General features: G+C 37.2%; 2 protein-coding genes across 2 annotated transcripts in view; one reads left to right on the top strand and one right to left on the bottom strand.

The window, feature by feature from the left end:
- The window catches only part of atp6v1e1a (ATPase H+ transporting V1 subunit E1a), a 154,225-nt gene that overhangs the window by 51,500 nt on the left and 81,554 nt on the right, over nt 1–21,171 (bottom strand). The gene's annotated exons all lie outside the window — the stretch shown is intronic.
- The window catches only part of si:ch211-266k8.4 (TBC1 domain family member 10B), a 41,283-nt gene that overhangs the window by 18,963 nt on the left and 1,149 nt on the right, over nt 1–21,171 (top strand). The window contains exons 11-14 of the mRNA XM_056250975.1: nt 5,705–5,809; nt 7,151–7,326; nt 7,540–7,649; nt 11,869–12,051. Of these exons, the coding sequence (XP_056106950.1) occupies nt 5,705–5,809; nt 7,151–7,326; nt 7,540–7,649; nt 11,869–12,051 (574 nt within the window). The remainder of the gene's footprint in view (nt 1–5,704; nt 5,810–7,150; nt 7,327–7,539; nt 7,650–11,868; nt 12,052–21,171) is intronic.

The raw sequence follows: 21,171 nt of genomic DNA, 5'->3' as shown, positions 1-21,171 counted from the left end.
ACATTTTTAAGTCACTTGTCACTTGTCACCACAGAAATAACAATACTGAGTGGTTGAAAATATTGATTGTGAAGCTGTTTCATACCTATACATGATAACTGCTTTCTCTGGCTCAGTTGAAGCATCAATGCAGATTTTAATGTTCCGCTGTGATTTTGTCAAAGGTTTTACAGAATTGCCCGAATTGTTGTCATTTAGGAATGCGATCGCGTGGGTTTAAATCGAGATCGCTATCTTTTAACGATTAATCGTGCAGCTCTAATCCAGACTATCACTATAGAAATTCTTATCAGAATAAAAAACAATAACATCTTCTCCAGCACACTTTTCTCCATGTTCCTTAAGTCCTTGTTGAGTGTTTGGCCCCTGTGCTGCCCCCTGAACTGCGATCGGGCTTAAAGGCCCATTTAAAAGTCCTGAGTGAGGGAATGTGGTGAAGTCTAAGCTCAGTGTCAGCAGGTCAGGAAGCTCCTCCCATTCTTGCCATATTGATGCGTTCAAATCAACTGGTAAATGATCTAGCCTACCACTCCACATGGATTAAAAGAGCAGACTGTCTGTGCATATATTTAGAAATGGATTGATTGAGTTGAGTGCGTTTAAAAAAAAAAAGATTATATCAACATGTTCAGTATGTTGCAGAATTGTATCATCATTACTTAATTACTTTAAATTTAGAATTGATTTATTTTATTTTTAAACCGTTTTTCTGAAGGAAATTAGTGATGCTTGAAATGAAAGCCATGGTTAGTGGCTCGGATTGAAAAGACCAGTATCAAGTAGTTCTTCTATGACCCGCCTTTGCATTTCGACCATGCAGTGATTGATATTCCTGAGGCGTTGATAGATGACTATCTTTGAAAGAGGATTCAGGACTGATTGATGGCTGGAAAGCACAATGCAGTGGTGCTCCCTCCACACAACTCCTCCTTTATTCCCCTTCGTGACCTTCTTACCTGTCCCTGGAAAGACATGCTTTGAAAACCAAAAGCAGAGTGATGTAAAATAAATAAAATGGCATGTGGGAAGCCATATAAAGATGATTAAAGATGGTGTGTGTGTTTGTGTGTGAGTGTGTGTGCGCGAGTGTGTACATTTATATTAATCTTTTTATTTATTTAAATATAAAATTTGTGTCAGTATTAATAGTGCAAATGGTTGTTACATGGCACTTGCTGCTGTTTGGTAATATTACTTTATTTTTTATGAAAAATTAAGACACATTTTATGGGGGAAAAAATACACTTATTATACTATTTATTATTATTTATTTACATATAAAATGTGTGTATTTATTTAAAATAGTATAATAATAGTAACAAAAATACCTTTTATTTATATAAAAGATGTGCTTAAATTGTCTTGATTAGACCTAGAAATAGTGCCGAATCATAATGTTTCTCCCTCAGATTGCGTTTCCATGTAATATTGGAATATAGCCCAGGATTTGTCCAAACAGAAGGAGTACGGTTAATCACTGTAAAGATGCTTCGGTTTTGTGTTTTACTGTCTGCCAAACCTCCTCATGTCTGCTTCAATCTCTTTAATATCCTTAAAGGTTCGTCTGAACTGCATCGGCAGCACACATGGTGACATCCCTCTCAGAAACAGATGGTTTACCAGTAAATATTTTCCTGTGTCAATTTGTCACAATCAAATCCAAAGCCTGAAGCAAGCGGATCATCTTACAGTCAGTCTTTTAAAGGAATAGTTCACCCTAAAAATGATTTTCTTTAATTTTGTTTCCCTACCAGTATGCTGTGTTTTGTATATATAAAAAAGTCATACAGGGTTGGATTGACATGAGGACGAGTTTGAGATGACAGAATTTTGATTTTGTATGACCTATCCTTTAAAACTAAAGTGAGCATGTTCATGAATGAAACTTTTTTTCGGTGTCATGAATTTCCCATCTTAGTTAATGACCTCCTGTAATCACATGTCCCACAGCTGTACCATAAATCTCATCAAAGGGAGAGCAGGACATTTACAGAAGTTAAATCAACAGCATGTTAGCTTTACTTTGCGGAGGTGCAGGTCTTTTAATGTTAAGTCTTCTAAGTGGTGGTCTTGACTGTTTTTATTGTGATTGATTGTTTGGGTGCAAGTTCAAAAGTCAGCCCATTTCCTTTGTATTTCTATTGTGTTCCTTGGCTTCATCTCAGGACTTTTACTGTACTCATTGTTAGGCTCCACGTTATCTGTTGTTAGGCTCCACGTTATCTGTTTTCCTGCGACGCAATATTTTGGCATGTAAAAACTTCACACATAACTTGGAGAAACAGCTTAATTGAAAACTGATTCTTGGGCGTTTTGTTTGAACTTCGTTAGATGTGCATTGTTTGCTTGAGGGTACAGGAAATCCCTCAAAGAAACACTGGGCCCCAAGGTAAAAAAGGTAAAGGAAATAAATGTAACTCTTTCTGGTGCATGAGAACCTGGAGCCCCCTCCCTCCAGGTGTAATGATAGTGAGTTATGGGAGTTTTAATGGGAATTTATGGGAAGAGGAAGCTTTGAAGGAGGATCTTGGACACTGATGAGACATCCTGCATGTTCACACTGCTTCCATGAGCGTGAGTTAAGCATGATTATGATCCTTGTGGAAATATGGACCCACTATATTGACTTATTTATGCATTGATATATTTATTTGTGCATTTATTTATCAATTTAATTATGATTTTTTTGTTGTTGTCTTTATTCATATTTATTTAATTTCTTAAGATTGCTATTAGGTCAAAATGTACTATGTTGATTTTATTGTTGTACAGTTTTGTGCCTTATGTAATATAATCTTATCAGTAACATTACAGGAGAGAGTTTTTAATAGAATTTAATCTGATGTAATTTAATTAGCTTTTTGTGATTTATATAGCAGGGTTTAAATGGCGACGTTAAAGAAAAATATTAAAGGAAAAAAAACATTGTGAAAAACAATAAAGATAAAATCTAATTTAAACCTGCAAATAAACATAAGTTTTAGTATTTTTAATCCACGTTAAAGTCATGGCATACAATGCAAAATGCAACAAAAAAAAAACAAAAGAAAGTATTTTCACCAGTGGAATCAGTTTTAAACCCCACTTCTCTATAATATACTATACTGTACTATTTTTATTATTTTATGTAGTTCATTCTCTTTGAGTAGTACTTGTGCATTACAAGAGATCCGGTCTTTATGAAACAGGGACTGGCGTCCAGAAGGAAACTTCAGGTTTAATCTTGGTCTTACAGAGTTCCTGTGCACAGACGCCATGGTTACCTGTTGCCAGGCCAACATTGTTGTTTGTGCGTCAGAGGAAGTGGCAGATACCAGTTTGAGAGCAGGAATTTGCTGCCACTGCTGATCCATGCTGACCCGAACGCTTGCACCGATTGGCACACATGACATGCACAAGCAGATTGTGACGGTAGCAGATCTGATCTGGTGGGTTCACATCCAATGCAAATGATGTAATTTGTTGCATAAGGCTCTTGAAATTCAGAGTGTCACAATTTTTTACAAATTCAAATCAAAAGACTTGTTCTCTTTGTTAGATAATGTGCTCGATTTATTCTGTATTGCCCTCAGGGGTCTTTAAATGACTTAATGATTTAGACTTAGTTCTCAACGAATATACTGTATCTTGGCAAATATGTTTTCTGCTTTATTTTAAGCATAAGCCTGACTGCATTTTCTTCGATGTATCCTTAAAAGAACCATGACAATCATGCTCAATCATGACAACATGCTATTTGAATATGGCAATGTTAATGCATTTGGTCTTGGTGGACTAGATCTGCTAAACTGCTGGAGATTATTATTGCTGCTGCAGAGCAAGTATGGATTTGCAGCTGCTAATATTTACACAGACATGCTGCTATGAGCATGTAAGATATGCTGCTGCTGCATAGACATACATAAATCCCATAGCAGATCTAGGCAGGTGGAGCTGGGGGAGGTGGAGGGTTTCAGGGGAACTCTGATAGCTCGTTGCAGGACTAGCTTACAGCAAACAATGAACCAGACTATTTAAATGTTGAACAAGCAATCTCATTGGCTGCAGACCAATCAGCTTGTGACATGTGGTAATGATGTGATTGCTTGCAGGCTGCATGTAAAGGACCTGTCAGCCTGCGCCCTCTAGTTTCATGACTGAACTAGATATTTAGATATTTTTATTTCAAAAAACTCAAATAAAAAGTTTCACAGTATTTCCACTATTTATTCAAGCATCAATTATTATGGGTAAATTATTATGGGTAAACTAGGTAAACTGAACTGATGTTGTCTGTATACACTGCTTTTAAAATGACTTCTCGTAATAGAGCGGCAGCACACACACATACACACCAAACGTGTGTATCGACACCAATGCGTCATGGTTGCTATCATGGTTGCACAGACTTTTAAACACAGAAAGGTGGCCTTTTTCTGCGTCTGGTAGAGTACGATAGCCTTCTGGTTATCAGTTGAGTAATTCGAGAGGAAAGACGCTTTTCAGCTCCACCTAAAGCTGGGAGTTTTGTTCTTCAAAGACCGTATGTGTCCGTGAGAGAGGGCTGGAGAAAGTGAGCAAGCATGGATGAGTTTAATACAGCTGGCTAGTTTATAAGACTGTATCCTATCATTCTGCCAACTTTCTCTTTTATTGTTCTCAAATGGAAACTCTTTTCGTTTGAACCCTTTTGTTGTCATCTGATATTTATCAGATATTTGTTCTCATCTGCAGTCACATCAGTTTATGTTCTGTTTGTGACGCCAGTTGTAGGAGAAAATACAATGCACATTCTTCCTATCAAACGGCACAAAAATGATGGGATTACCCATCATTCTTTTAGAATAGCCCTGTCATTATTGCATTAGAGCCACAGAATAAACCTTTGCTTTGCATCATCAGCTAATCTGTTTTGTTCCTGCTCTTTGAAACCGATGCCAGTGGGTGACATGGTCCATTAACTTTTATTCCCTACAAAATTATACCTCTGAATCTCTACAAGGGAAACCCCAAGAATTTGGCAGAAAGGATTTTGAATTGTCTCAATAGCTCCTCTCTGGCATGTTTTTGATGTACGTCATTTAAAAATCGACCAGAAAATTCATGTAAATGAGTAAATAAGATGACTTTTATGTGTCCTTTGAGGCCCTCGGGTGCTTCAGGGAGGCAAGGTGAGCTCTGGTACCTTCCAGTGTTTTCTCATTACGCTCCTGAACATGGCAGAACTTGTCTTTATGAGATCCACTGCAAACTAAAGCTTTTAAACTGCCGCTGATTGAGATTGATTGTGAAATTACTGCTTTCTCCAAAGCTCGGGATTAAGGTTTAATTGTAGTTGCGAAGTACTTCAAATGTATCTTGACTTTTTGTATAGTTTAAAATGCGACACAAACATTTACTACTATGTAATTTGCGATGAGTTGGCGGGTGTCTGCAGTATTTTTATTTGTTTTGCTTTGCTTGTCTTTTTGTGGGATAGAAAAGCTTGCATACCAAATAAAGTACTGTTATTTATTTTATTTACTATAATTTCTGCCTTTTTTCTGTTTTTTTTGTAATTTTTATATAACTTGATTTTATTTTATAGAACTATTTATTTTTATTTACTACTGTTATTTATTTTTATTTGCTATGTTTTTTTTACTATGTTTTTTTTTTTTGGGCCACCAGATCTTTCACATACCTGTTACATATAAAAATGTCTCTTTTACATCTGTCTTTGCAGAGAAAGTGAAAAAAGACAGCGCAAAAGGCTGTACGAGTTCTCTCAGCGATGGACAACGCGATGTGAAACCTTCACAAAAAGGTGCTAAGAACACTTCTAAAAAAGGTGAGCTGGTTCATAGAGATTATTTATGAGTAATTTAGGCAGGTCTGGACCTCCACGTTATTAATCTAATGGGTCATCGCTATGAGAGATACAATGTCTCATACCGAAAGTGCTCCAGTACCTTGAGATGGCACCCTGGCGTATCATACATGAGATTATAACGCCCCTTGGATCCAATCACATGGCACAAGTTAATACTATTGGCGGAAAGCCCAGAAAAAGAAATTCAAGACAATAGGCTAAAACCTTTGACACACTGTACTTCAGGTCACCAATTCATGCTTTCAATGTCAAGTGAATTACACTCAAGCAGAGAGCGTATCTACCAACTGTACTCTGTCACCTACCCGACTCAAAACCACCAAAACAGACGCTTTGAAATACAATACAGCCCACATTTCCTTGTTCTGTTGATGAGATTACAGGGGACAGGCTGAATCCCTAGTGGCATATGTGGCTGACATGGATATCTGTTCTCTAGCACACAGCCTGCATTAGCAAGAGCAGGCCGGCAGCACCTGTGTAAATGTGATAGTCTGATAACATTCACTTTTGTGCTGTGGGCGCATTTGTGCTGTGATGTTTGTTTGTATCTGGAAATATACTGCAACTCACAGAAGTTCACCCATTGACCCATTGGTACTACTTTTTAAATTTACTCACTAAAGACACTTTTCCACTACAGGAACTTTCCCCAGGAACTAGGGACTTTGGGGTGGTACAAACCGTCGTGTTTCGACCGCAGGGACCAGGTTCTAAATTAAGTTCCGGGTAAATATTTCCCCCTCAGAGAGTCCCTGCTCTGCTCGCAAGGTAGTACTTTCTCAAAGTTAAGGAACTTTCTTGGGCTTGGGCGCTGAACATGGGCGCTCAAGTTCACGCAGCATTTCAATTGGTTGACTCCACGCAGCATTTTATTTCAACCACCAGTCTTTTGCGGTGCTCGCAGTAAGAGTTGTTGCGGTGCTGTTCAAATCAACAATGGAGTTTTAAAAATTCGACCAATGGACCGACGCGACGACAAGGTTCAGGCTTTATTAAGCTTATACGCGGAGGATGAAATCCAGCGGGAACTGGAAATAAATTTGCCGGACTAAATCTTCAAAGTATTTTAGACCGCGATGGAAACACAGACAGCAACAGGTCTGAAAAAAAAAAAAAAGTTCCTGGAACAAATTGTTCCGGGTAATTTCGGTGGAAACACGGCTACAAGTGATTGTGTGTGTGTATAATATATTTGTATAAATGTTGATAAACATATACTGGACTTCCACTTCCGAGTCTTGCGATCCGTGATTCTTGAGACTTTCTTAAGATTACGTTTCTTTTGTGTTTCTACAGAGGCTCCGGGCTCCGGCGCTAAGAATGTTTTCACACGACTGCTGAAAGTGGCTCAGCATTACCTTTTGGAATCAGGCAAGTATAGTACAGCTGCCAAATCTTCTCCTGCCAAGAAGAGCCCTGCCCTCAGCCGCCTCCCCAAAGCAAGAATCTCCACCTCCTTCGCTCAGGCACAGGTGCACCTGCTTTTATGACCACCTTTGTATATAGATAAACCACATATTTGGCCTTAAACATGGCCTTTGCATTATCTGAAATCAAAAATGACAATGTGGTATCAGCAACTCGAATGTCTGTATTATATTTCTGAGAGAAGATACACTTTTGACACCTTTTTTGCTATACATTTATTCTATGTACATATTCAGTCTAAGAAATATGTGATTCAGGTTCGAACCAAGAGGAGCAGTAGTAGACGTTCCCAGAATTCCATTCTGGGTGGGGTCAAGAAGGAGCGACTCCCTTCTCAAGATTCAGATGAAGGTGCTACTGAAGACAGGTGTGTAAAAGAAATAGAGGCAAGATGGTAGAGCGATGTACAAGGAGTCAATAACCTGTCCCCTTTTGTGTTTAAATGGGTTTTCGTTAATTGGTACATTTTAATTGACTGCAATTCCTCTGCCTCAGAACTGTTAAATATAATACACTAATATAAATAGGATACTTCCAAAAATAAACATTTTGTCATTATTTACTCAAGTAATTGTTCCAAAATTTGAGTGTGAGTAAATAATGACCAAATTTTAATTTTTGGAAGTATTAAAAAAAAGCATATAACCCATGACTTTTTTTTCTCTCTCTTTGCAACACCAAAAAAAGTATTCAATGGAATTACAATAAATAAGAATATGCCTCTTGAAAATAAAATGAAGAAATAATTACCAGACATAATGTATTATTAAAAAATAAAAATTAAAGTTTAAAACTTATTCTTATTCTTTTTATTTACTTATTTTTATTTTAATAATTATTTTATTATTATTGAAAATAATTTTTTTAAATGTAACTTTATCCATTTGATGAACAGACATAATTCAATAAAAAAAAATCCTGAAATTCATCCTAAATTATAGCATGTTTCTGAGAGAACTAGCGATGTCCACTAGCGAATCACACAACTCTTATAAACAACTTTCATGATGATTCGATGGTACTTTTGCATCCTTTTTGAAGCTTGAAAGCTCCAGTCCTTATTAAAGGCACACTATGCAAGAGTTGTACCTTAATATAACAGCTTCAAAGTCATTTCGGTGGTAAACAAACTCATAGTAGGGCGAATCATCCTGGTAGTAAAGCTTGGGGGGGGGATGCCGCTGGAAAAACCAGCAATGCAAGTTTGAGAGGAGCGCCCCTGTCAAATCTCGCGAGAATCACAACATGCTTTACGGCAACGACGTCACACACATCAACAACAACATATGAAGCACGAAGACACTTGCGCGCATTTCAGACGTGATACTCGACGATGGAAAAAGCAAAGAAAACGCGGTCGGAAGAGACTAGGAAAAGGAAAAGAGAATGAGCCTCTCTGCTCAACCCGTAAATAAATGCATCAATCCGCAAGTTTTGTTTGAGTTCTTTAATGGTCTAGTGGTAAATCTTTTGCCAAGCGTGTCAGAGGTTACAGGTTCTACGTTTTTTTCTCTCTCATCAAAACTGAATATGTTCATCAGTGGTTACAGTCTATATCAAGCAGGGACACGTTTTTGTGCTTTTTATTTTGTGATTTCACCGGAATGAATAGAGAGTCTCCGCAACGGCGATAGATTGAAGAGCGCGTCCGAGTGAAGACTGCACGCCACAGAGAACACTGTATCCATGACACTGATAGCAGCGGACACGAGCGCTCAGCTTGAGTTCAAAAACACATTTTAGTGCTAGATCTCTTATTTAATGAAAAAAAAATGCACACTGCAAGATTTGTACCTTAATATAACAGCTTCAAAGGGGTATCAGGCCATGAGTGCAGAGACCAGTCTGGCAGAGACGCTCTGCGTGAGTGGTATTTACGACAGTAACGTTAAATACAAGTACTCCACAGCGACTCTAGGGGTCGCTGTTGGACAAAAACGGAATTCCTGCATAGTGTGCCTTTAAAGGGTTAGTTCTCCCCAAAATGAAAATGCTGTCATTAATTACTCACCCTCATGTCATTCCAAACCCGTAAGACCTTTTCAGTCTCTGAACAGCGCCAGAGACTGACACAGAAGAATAAAGGTTTTTTTCCGCACAAAAAGTACTCTAGTTGCTTCATAAAATTAAGGTTGAACCACTGTAAGGCAAGGCAAGGCAAGTTTATTTATATAGCACATTTCATACACAATGGTAATTCAAAGTGCTTTACATAGAAGAAATTAAAATAATCAAAACAAATAAGAATAATTAAAACAGTTTAGAATAAAAAATAAAGTACAGTAAAAACAGTCGGACGAACAGTGGCACAGTACTCATTCAGTAAATGCATAGCTAAACAGATGTGTTTTGAGTCTGGATTTGAATGTGACTACTACTGTAGTCACATGAACTATTTCAACAATGTGTTTACTACCTTTATGGGCCTTGGAAGTGGCAATTACGTTGCAGTCTATCTTTATTTCTGTTCCGAAAAGATGAACGAAGGTCTTACGGGTTTGGAACGACATGAGGGGGAGTAATTAATGACAGAATTTTAATTTTTGGGTGAACTAACACTTTAATTGTAATTGCATGAAAAAAAACAGCCAGCACATTCTTCAAAATATCTTTTTTGTTGCACAGAAGAAATAAAGTCATACAGGTTTGGAACGAGATGAGGGAGTAAATGATGAAAGAATTTTTATATTTCTGTGAATTATCCCTTTAAACAATGTTCAGGTAGTTAAAGATAGGTGGATGCCACCAATCAGGTCTTGCGTTTTTGTTTTGTTTTTTCGTCGCCACAGAGTGACATAATTTATGACTTTGTACTTTTGTCTGAGCATGAATGAATCTGGTTCTGGAGCTTTAACCGTATGGGAAAATGCTTCTGGCTAGTTGAAATAGTTTTGCGTGTCTAACTCACCTGTTTGCATGTGTGTGTATCTGATTATCTTTGTGCAGGAAATTCAAGTTCAAGTGCGCGTCATTGAATTTTATTATGAAGGCTTGTGTTCATACAGAACATTGCTAAGATGCCTAGATGTAGGCATAGTTTTGTAATTAGTTGATTTAGGTATTACGATTTAAAATGGTTTAATCCATATTTCGAGGTGGCTGCATCCAACGTAATATCCCATAGTTCCTCAATGTTTGAAATAATTGGAAAATGTGCAATTGAAATTATGCAGTAAATTTCAACATTTGAACACCCTGGTTGTTTTTTTATATCCTTTCTCTTGATAAAATTTGGATTAAGCATGCTTACATATACCTGACATTCCCATCAGCTCCTGCATTAGGGTCAATAGAATGATCCTTGAGACGGAATCGGGTCACTGAGGGGTCAGCGCATGGATTTTTTAATTTGACATGATGAGGAAATAAGGGGGCTGTTTCTCTGTGTGTGTCCAATCACCCAGCTCAAGTTTTCATCACTTCACCCTGATCCCAGAAAAACAGGCTTAAATACCTGGAGAGCAGGCTGTGTTGAAATACAGATATTCATTGGCCAGTCATGGAAGGAATCAGTGATTTTAAAGGGGTTTTAGGGTTATCCAGATTTGCATAAATAGGGTATTAGAAATAATATTGGAAAAACTCAAAGCTTTGTACAAAAGATCAGGATACTCTGGCATAGTATTTTGCATCTTATAGGTAGCAAACGCTAGTTGGTCTGTGCTGTGAAAAAGCATTTTAATCCTAAAACAAGATACCTTTAATTAAGAAGAAGAGTTTGCTCAGATAAATAAAAATATAATGTATTAATATAGATACTTAATGAAAATTCATTAAGTTGATGTAATTATGCTGTTTAGTTTTTAATGGTTTATTTGAATGATTATTTGCATAAAAAAGTACATAAAACATGTGGTTTATTTAAACCGTAATGTTCATTGAATGTAGTCAGTACTAGTTCTTAGTCAATAGCAATTTCCATACTAATACATTTTGAACTGTCTAGTCATCTGTTACACAGTGGGGATGATAACTAGTGTGGCTATGCTATGTTTTGTGATGCAGTAAGTGTAATTATATGAGGGTGTGTGTGTGTTTTTTGTGAGTACAGTAAACAGGGTGTATCATTCATGACTGCAGGTGTAAATCAGTGTGTGTATGGTGTCCTGTTACTTCGGTGTAAAATCATCCAGTTAAAAGCAAAAGGAAGTGGAGATGGTCTCAGTAGGCGCGTTTCCATTACAGATTTGTGCAAAACTTTTGCGATTTTTTTTCTTTTCTTTTTTTCTTCTTTTTTTCTTTCTAAATGTCGACATTGCGAAATGATGCCGTTTCCATGTTATGCGACTACAACTTTATTTTTTCTTTGCAGTTTTGCGAAATATTTCTTTTTCGAATTGCCTGAAAAACCACCTCATGCGAGCGTAAACTTTTTTGCGATAAATGGGAGTTTTTGCGAAATTGACGTGTTTCCATTGGGCGTATTTTCAATTCGCGCAATTTGAAGGGTAATTGAAATGCCTATTGTTTGTTTGCAGATGCCACTTGGTTTATGCAATAAAATAAATAAATGTTTAAGTCTGTCCAAATACAGTCACTGTATGTCCCTGAGTGAGTTTTGAGTACTGATTTCTGGCTCTTCACAGCTCCAACTCTTCAGTCCGGCGGGTGAGGTCAGGGCCCGTGGGTAAAGTGGCTCGCAGAAGGAGTCGAGGTCAGTCCAGACGAGGAACTTCCCTCCTGTTGAAGAATCGCAGCTCTAGATCTCAACAAACCTCTGAGCAGCCTGAGAACAGCAAGAATGAGGATTGTCAAGAAACCCAAAGCAGGTACTTAATCATTTGCATTGAAGATTAATACATATTTGCTTTGTGTAGGCGCAGTGAAGACATTTGATCTTCTATCATAAACATTTGTTTGGCAATAATTAATGTGTTTTAACATTCTCTCTCCTTTGAGATCGGCTTAAGCTGACAGGTGGCCACGTTGGTTTGGTTTGGCAGGTTTTTGTACTCGTTGAAGACGTTAGTTATAATGATGCTTTAATCTGGGCCGAATCCCTCACATTGAAAGTGATTCATGCGACCGTATGGATTCTCTACAATAGAAAAGGATTTAAATAAAAAGATCAGGTAACCATGAAAGGTGAAAATTGAACGAGGTAAATGGGTTTTAGGGGCTTTTTTCACCACTTTCGAGTGGCATACCTGTGGATTAGTTTGAGCCCAGTGAGGAAGTCAGAGTTTTTGTTAGAAATAAATCAGGGCTTGTACATACTGTATATATCACAAGCCAAACCTCAAGCATCATATTTATCATCAATAATCAATATCATATTGGCTATTAGATATTACATTTTGATTTTATTTATTGATTTATATATATCAGCCAGTAATAGATATTTGTCATCTAACACTCACTTGAAGTTGATGTTTAAAAACACTTATAATTTAATAACACTGTTAAGTATAATTTTTAGCAATCTCTAAATGAGTATCTAGTTTTTCATATTGTACATTATAATGTTGTGTTGCCTTAATTCTAGGGATGCACGATATATCGGCCACCATATCGGCATCGGCCGTTATATGTTCATTTTTAATGTTATCGTTATCGGCCCAATAAAAAAAATTGGTGTATATATATTAAAGCTCATAAATAATGGATTATTTCCTTCAGCTGAGACACTTCAAATGTGCACTGTTCGCCATGATGGTTTTGAATTGCTTGAAATATGATTGGAATCCATTCAAAAAAGGATAATACAGTTAAGTGCAACATGTGCAGCGCAAGTCTGTCATATAGGCCACATAAAATTATAATGAGAACATTATAACTGTGTGCTTGAGACATGGATTTTAATGGTGAGACTTTTGTTTTTGTAATCAGGCTCTCAAAAATTATATTAAAAACCTGGATTTAGATTTATTATCCAATATATCGGTTATCAGCTTTCAAATATAAAGAATTATCAGTTATGGGTATCGACCAAAATTTTCATATCGGTCATCCCTACTAAATTCACATTTACAATAGCATTTAAAACAAATGGTTGTAGTGTTTGGTTTTTTATTTATTTAGACAAAATAGTGCTCATTTTAATACCGACCATTTATTGGTTATCGGCTGTAATGTAAAATGAATTATCAAGTTATCTGTTTCGGAATTTTAATATTGGTGCATCACTATATTTATCAGAATTCCCACCTTGAGAAATTCATTGCATTGACTTTGTCACTGGGGGAAAAAGTGAATGATAAAGATAGCTTATGAGCCTGCTTTTTTGGGCCCTGACACCGTTTTACATCCAGGATCTTTACCCTCTGGGATCAGGCGGAAAAGCTGTAGGTGTGGTGGAAAAATGAAGCAGAAGCCTAGATCTCCGGTCAGTTATGTCAGCAGGCTGTATTTAAACCCTCAGGCCCCCAGAGGCCAATGTCCTGCCATTTCCACCTGCCCTCTTCTGACACCGGAGCAGAGTCAGACCAGCTATGAAAACAAGCATCTGGCCTTTTAACATCCACCTTCCTGGTGCCTTTGCACTGTCCTTTGTAGCACTTGTAATGATGTCAGGGAAGACCGTGAAACTTTCCTTGAATGGGACTTGAAAGTTTTTGCAAAGGCTTTCTTAAAGTCACCATGAAATCAATTTTTTTTATTGCAGTATTTATTATGATTTTTTTTTTTTAAAGTACTTTAATCAAGATAACTGTCCCTCCCTTTTGCAATGACTTCTCTGATGAAGTGTTTACTGGCGTGAGGGCGGAGCAACCTGTCACTCACATGAGATCACAGCAATAGCCAACCACAACCATCCAATCAATTCGCTATGGACAAAATCCATTTTTTTTCTAGTTTGAGATGCTGTTTCTCTTATTCACTTATTATTGGTCACAATAGGGAAGAAAAGACTCACAACTTCCGTTTCACATCGACTTTAAGTTTGTGTCTGTGCGTGAGTGTTCAACAAACATGTTGTTCCTCTATTTCAGCATCACCTCCTGAGAATTTTAATCCTCCCGTGAACCAATAATGCTGTTAATACGGGGTTCAAAATGAGGTTCCTGAATCCTTGCCAGGAACATCTTAATTACTACTTCGAAGCATAAAAGTGGTCTAAGTACATTTTTCTTTTTTCAAATTCATAGAGAATAATGTGAAGAGAAACTTTTATGCAGGCTAACTGACTCGGTTTTCTTCCAGTTAGTTTTTGGTTTTATAAAAAAATGTCCCTGTGGCACATAAAAAGTAAACACAATGAAACTCTTTTATGAAAGGAAATTTAGTCCGAAGGTTTCCTTTTGGCTTCGGAGGTGTCCAATAACCGCATACGATTTGTTTTGTTAATCTTCTTCACTTGGTTTTGTTTTGCTTTTATCTTGTTTTTTCTTCTTCTTTTAAACATTGTATTTTTTTGTTTCTTCTTAGTTTTTTGTGCATTCCTTTTTAAACTTTCTATCTTTTACTTTGGTTATTGCTCTATTCTGCTTTTTTAGTTTAGCTTTTTTTTTGCTTTCTTTTAAACATTCGATCATTTATTATCTTAAAAATTTATTTATTTGCAAATGTAATTTTAAATACTTAAATATTTATTTATTTAATTTTTAGAGCAATTTAAGTTCATTTAAATTGTAGTATATAAAATGTACTTTTTATATTTCCACTTTTTATGCTTCTTTCCATTGGTAAACTTCATATACTTTTATTAGATGTTTGCAATGGACGTTATTTTTGTTGCTCAGCGAGTTTAAAAAATTATAATAATTTATTTACATATTTTGAATTTGATTCTTATACAAGTAGTGTATCAGGGGATAACTACTACTTTTTTCCTTCTTTGAAGTTAGCAGTGCTTCTAGTGGAATGATTGTTGTTGTTTTTTTTGTTGTTTTTTGTGCTTTTTCCCCACCACAGTTCGCTTTCTTCTCAAACCTGACTGGATCTGTGGTGTGGTTCTTTTCTTAATCTTGTGATTACCAGACGTCCCACCTCTGAAAAGAGCCAGAGTGAGGGAGGGTATGGGAAAATCCTGTCCCTGTATGCCATGTGTGCGTCACGCTCCGAACGAACAGCGGAGACATGTGATCCCATGCCCAGTGTTTGATCTTCCTCTTCAGTATCTGGTTTCCACGGGCTCCCAGGGGGAAAGATTACAGCATATCTGGCAACTCTGACAATGAAGTGATGGGATACATGGGCTGAAATACAGCACACATTTGTCGATGTGTGTAGGTTCGTGCCCGGCTGTTGGATAGGGGTGCGATAGCCTTTGTCGTTCGCTCAGGTGCGATAGTTGCGTAACAACCGTGAGCGTGAGTAGGAAAGTTGATCAGGGAACTGCTGACATTATCTGATCACATAGAGATTCAAGTGACCGTGTTGGTGGCTCTGCTATAGGTGTTGCATAAACAACACTGAGGAATGATGTGGTAGGATCAAATCACAAGGGAAGTGTGTGTCGTATGAACTCCCATGATTAACAACACCGAGCCGGAGTGGCGTTTACTTATTCATAGGTTAGCTCCTGATTTCCCAGCATCACCCTGCTGTTTAGAAGTCTGTGTCTTCCCTAGAAGAGCGAGTCATTAGGGAATTTCTTTCCATCTTGTTTCGAAACCCGAGTCCGTGCGAAGTTTTTAAAGTGCATGGTTACTCGGTTGTTTTAAATATCATTTAGACAGGTGAGTAATAGTTTAGCTCTCTTCCAAAGCCTAGTTGCAATTAACTTCACGACTGATTAGAAATGCACAGGCGACTTGACTATTTTATTCCAATAGAGTTTGACATTAGCATGTTGCTAAGATAACAACTCGGTAGTAAACATAATTAGTGCACAGTTAATAGCTTTTAATATGCTATATTATATGTTTTATATTTTCACACACAAGTACAGTATATTGAGTTCAAGTTTTTATATGGATCTAAATTGAAAATGTTTTACTTTTAGGATTTGAATGAAATCCAATATATTTATAACTGAAGTTTCTCCTAATTCACTGAGCGTGCCATTCTTCCTTAGATTTTAGCCAAATTATTATATATTTAAAGGGAGATTAGGGTTACTAGATTTTGCAATTCATTCAAACATTCATACAAATATAAAATGTTGGTTATGCAAATTTAATATCTGTATTGATGGAAATGTATAGGTTGGATCTTTGGTACTAAATGAGGAGTGCGGGTCTTTGGACTTTGAATATTTCACACTCTTTAACTATGCAAATATTTCCCAACCGAGAGGAATGGTCTGGATCTTTCTTCATCACACAAACACACACACCTGCCTTTTGTCCTGCACACAATCAATGTGCTGACCTTTATTACTTTTGAAGAGGTGTAAAGATGCCACTTCAAGTTTCTTTCAAGGATCCTTCTCTTTCTGCACATTCACATATATATATATATATATATATATATATATGTATGTGTGTGTGTGTGTTTTCATTCATTCCAGTTTAGTTCATGTATACTTGGTGTAATTGAAATTGTTTGAATATGTTTGCATATCTTTAACTGACCCCAGGTGATCTTGCTACAGTACAAGGTCCACCAAAACCACTGTTCAAGCTCACTCCTATTGTGACCACAGAAATACTAAATGAGGTTTAGTTGCCTAAGTGTAATTTAAGCATGAATATTGATAATTAGTGCCGTCAAAATTACATCTATAGGGTCCATAAGTCTGAAACCATTAGTGAAAACTTTTACTTTGCATGCTTTTATGTATACAGTATATATATACTGTGTATGTGTGTATATATATATATATATATATATATATATATATATATATATATATATATATATATATATATATATATATACATACATATAATCCGGAAATATTCAATTACTTGAAGTTTACATGAATTTCTTAGTATTTGCTTTGATGACAGCATACAAAATCATATAAAATAATAATTATAAAGTCATATTTTCTGGCTTTTAAATATTTTAGAACACTAAAAATGGCAGTTTTTTCCCCCATATTTAAATGACACAGATAACATTTACACCTTCAGGGCTTTGCCACTTCACTCCAACCCGTTCACGTACGTTCATGTCCAAGTCACACTTGGGCAGTGTTATGCTGTCCAGGGTCAAGAGGCCAGCAAGGTTCTTTAATGAACCAATGAATTATAGATATTCGGTAAACCCATCATCAGCAAAGGTCCAGATTTCCATTTTTCCCCACATCCTTTTAAGCAACAGCAGCTTTTTTAACATTATAGAGTTTGTGCCCAAATAGGTCATCCCAAACCCAGGTCTTTATTTCCATGTAACAAAAAAGGAGAAATTTTTCACTGCAGGTTTTCCATGCAGTGACCATAACGGACAAAAAAGCACCGTGCAAGTTGTTAATACAACCCGTGCACTACATTTGAATTCTTTTTAAGTTGTAGAATAGCGAAATATTATTTCATATATTCAATCTTACACACAAGAACCAATAGCGTTTGGTGTCATTGATGTTAAAATCTGTTGTGCCTGTTTGAATATGTGAATTAATGTCCGTCGGATCGCATTTCGATCCATCAAGACTGTGAGATCGGTATTTCTGGCCATTCTACACCTCCATTGTCCTCCAGGCTGCTCTGTCTCAGTGGCTCTCCTCTCGCTGGGCCTTCTGCACCTCACAGGACCGACAAACGCTAAATCCAGCATGGCTAAACTCTTCAGAATAATCTTCTTAAACACAATTGTGGCGGACCCCAGTGAATGTGCAGTGGAAAGCAGCTGGTCCATACGGACACACATACTCCATACTGGTGCATATGATAGACTGCAGAGCTCTCAGGCTGTATAGCGGAGCTGGGGAGCTTGAAAGAGACATATTGGGATAAAGCATTCTTAATCTGAAAGCATGCTTAGCACACCGTTTAACCACCACTGGGCTTGTGTTTGTGGACATAGTGATGTGGAAACAGATCGGCCCTATTCATAGCTCCAGCTGGTGAATGTGCGATTCTCTTCGGAAGGAAAACACTTTTAAAGCAAGGAGTTCTTATGAAAAAGAGGAGCTTGTTATCTTTGCCACAGAAACATTCTTAAATGCATCAGTTAGAGCCACAAATGTGATTTTTAGTGGATTTTCCGGTTAGTTGATTCAAATCAGCTAATGAAACATAATTCTTGAACATCAAAACTTAAGTTAATTTTGCGCAATCGGTTTAAATTTGTAAAAAAAAAAAAAAAATTGTTCATTACCAGATTTTCTGAAAATCTCAAGCGTTCATTTTTGTCAGTGTGCTGTTTAGTACAATTCTAATACTTTAAGAATTTTAAAAAATCATCATCTTTTTTTTTTGTTGAATATTTTTTTTACACTTCTGGTTGTATGCCAGAAATTTTGTTTTGTGTATTAATTTTTTTATATATATATATATATATATATACACTACCGTTCAAAAGTTTGGGGTCAGTGAGAATTTTATTTTTATTTTTTGGAGGAAAGAAATCAATACTTTTATTTATCAAGGAATAATTAATTTGATCGAAAGTGACAGTAAAGACATTTATAATGTTACAAAAGTCTTTTGAACTTCCTATTCATCAAAGAATCCTAAAAAAAAAAAAAAAAAAAAACTGTACAACTGACAGACCAACAACTGTTTCAACATTGATAATAATAATAAATGTTTCTTGAGCTTCAAATCCTCATATTATACTGATTTGTGAAGGATCATTTGACACTGAAGACACAGCACTGTGGGGCTGTTTACACCTGGCCACTTCATGCGTTTTCCGTGATCGGATAGCTATCCGATCGTGAAAAGACCAGGTGTAAATGCCCTCTGAAACGCATTCGAGACGGATTTAAATCCGATCACTCAAACCACTTCAGGAGGTGGTCTGGGCCGCATTCCAGATGAAACTGGACAAGTGTAAATGCATCTGGTTGTTGAAACCACATATGTAAATTTCACTCCTCACAAAAATGCTAAAAAATAAACGTGTGAGAGCGTGTTATATAGGCTATATGTCATGTTATAGTCAGATATGACGTCGCTACTGCAACACGCATTACCGCAGAAGAGCAGCTGAGCATCTATTCATCAAGCCAACGTGCAAACTATCGCAAATCAAAGTGAAAGTAAGTCGCAGACGCTTAACACACTAATCATCTTCATTAAAAGTAAAGAAACGAAATGATCTTACCAGGGCTGTTGCCGCTCCCTCTTATTGCGGTCTTTGATTTTGAAATTAGCTGATGATCAATAAAATGCAGCTCATATCTGTTGCTTTCGGTGACGTGCACTCCATTAAATCTGCATATAGCGCGGGAATTGAAGATCGGATTTATATCCGTTTTGCAAAAACACATTTATGTGACCAGGTGTAAATGGAATCGTTTTGATAAATCAGATAGCTATCCGATCTGAGAAAACGCATGAAGTGGCCAGGTGTAAACAGCCCCTGTGATGCTGAAAATTCAGCTTTGATCACAGGAATAAATTACACTTTATTATATATTCACACAGAAAACAGCTGATTTACACTGGAATAATATTTAATACTATAACTGATTTTTGTTGTATTTTTAATCAAATAAGCGCAGCCATGGTTAGCAGAAGAGAATTCTTTTAAAAGTATTTAAAATCGTACCGACCCCAAACTTTTGAACGGTAGTGTATATATAATATAACCACATATATTATATAAAATAACTTGTATTATATATATACACTCACCGGCCACTTTATTAGGTACACCTGTCCAACTGCTCGTTAACACTTAATTTCTAAGCAGCCAATCACATGGCGGCAACTCAGTGCATTTAGGCATGTAGACATGGTCAAGACAATCTCCTGCAGTTCAAACCGAGCATCAGTATGGGGAAGAAAGGTGATTTGAGTGACTTTGAACGTGGCATGATTGTTGGTGCCAGAAGGGCTGGTCTGAGTATTTCAGAAACTGCTAATCTACTGGGATTTTCACGCACAACCATCTCTAGGGTTTACAGAGAATGGTCCGAAAAAGAAAAAACATCCAGTGAGCGGCAGTTCTGTGGGCGGAAATGCCTTGTTGATGCCAGAGGTCAGAGGAGAATGGCCAGACTGGTTCGAGCTGATAGAAGGGCAACAGTGACTGAAATAACCACTCGTTACAACCGAGGTATGCAGCAAAGCATTTGTGAAGCCACAACACGCACAACCTTGAGGCGGATGGGCTACAACAGCAGAAGACTCCACCGGGTACCACTCATCTCCACTACAAATAGGAAAAAGAGGCTACAATTTGCAAGAGCTCACCAAAATTGAACAGTTGAAGACTGGAAAAATGTTGCCTGGTCTGATGAGTCTCGATTTCTGTTGAGACATTCAGATGTTAGAGTCAGAATTTGGCGTAAACAGAATGAGAACATGGAACCATCATGCCTTGTTACCACTGTGCAGGCTGGTGGTGGTGGTGTAATGGTGTGGGGGATGTTTTCCTGGCACACTTTAGGCCCCTTAGTGCCAATTGGGCATCGTTTAAATGCCACGGCCTACCTGAGCATTGTTTCTGACCATGTCCATCCCTTTATGGCCACCATGTACCCATCCTCTGATGGCTACTTCCACCATGTCACAAAGCTCTAATCATTTCAAATTGGTTTCTTGAACATGACAATGAGTTCACTGTACTAAAATGGCCTCCACAGTCACCAGATCTCAACCCAATAGAGCATCTTTGGGATGTGGTGGAACGGGAGATTCGCATCATGGATGTGCAGCCGACAAATCTGCGGCAACTGTGTGATGCCATCATGTCAATATGGACCAAACTCCCTGAGGAATGCTTCCAGCACCTTGTTGAATCTATGCCACGAGGAATTGAGGCAGTTCTGAAGGCAAAAGGGGGTCCAACCCGTTACTAGCATGGGGTACCTAATAAAGTGGCCGGTGAGTGTATATAATTGTATTACAATTAAATACTATTAATTAATAATAATATTTAAAATAATT

Source organism: Rhinichthys klamathensis, unplaced genomic scaffold, assembly GCF_029890125.1.
Source record: "Rhinichthys klamathensis goyatoka isolate OS25496 unplaced genomic scaffold, OSU_Roscu_1.1 h1tg000076l_1, whole genome shotgun sequence".
Classification (NCBI taxonomy): domain Eukaryota; kingdom Metazoa; phylum Chordata; class Actinopteri; order Cypriniformes; family Leuciscidae; genus Rhinichthys; species Rhinichthys klamathensis.
Note: the sequence above shows the minus strand (reverse complement) of the source record. Positions and strands in the feature narration are given on the sequence as shown.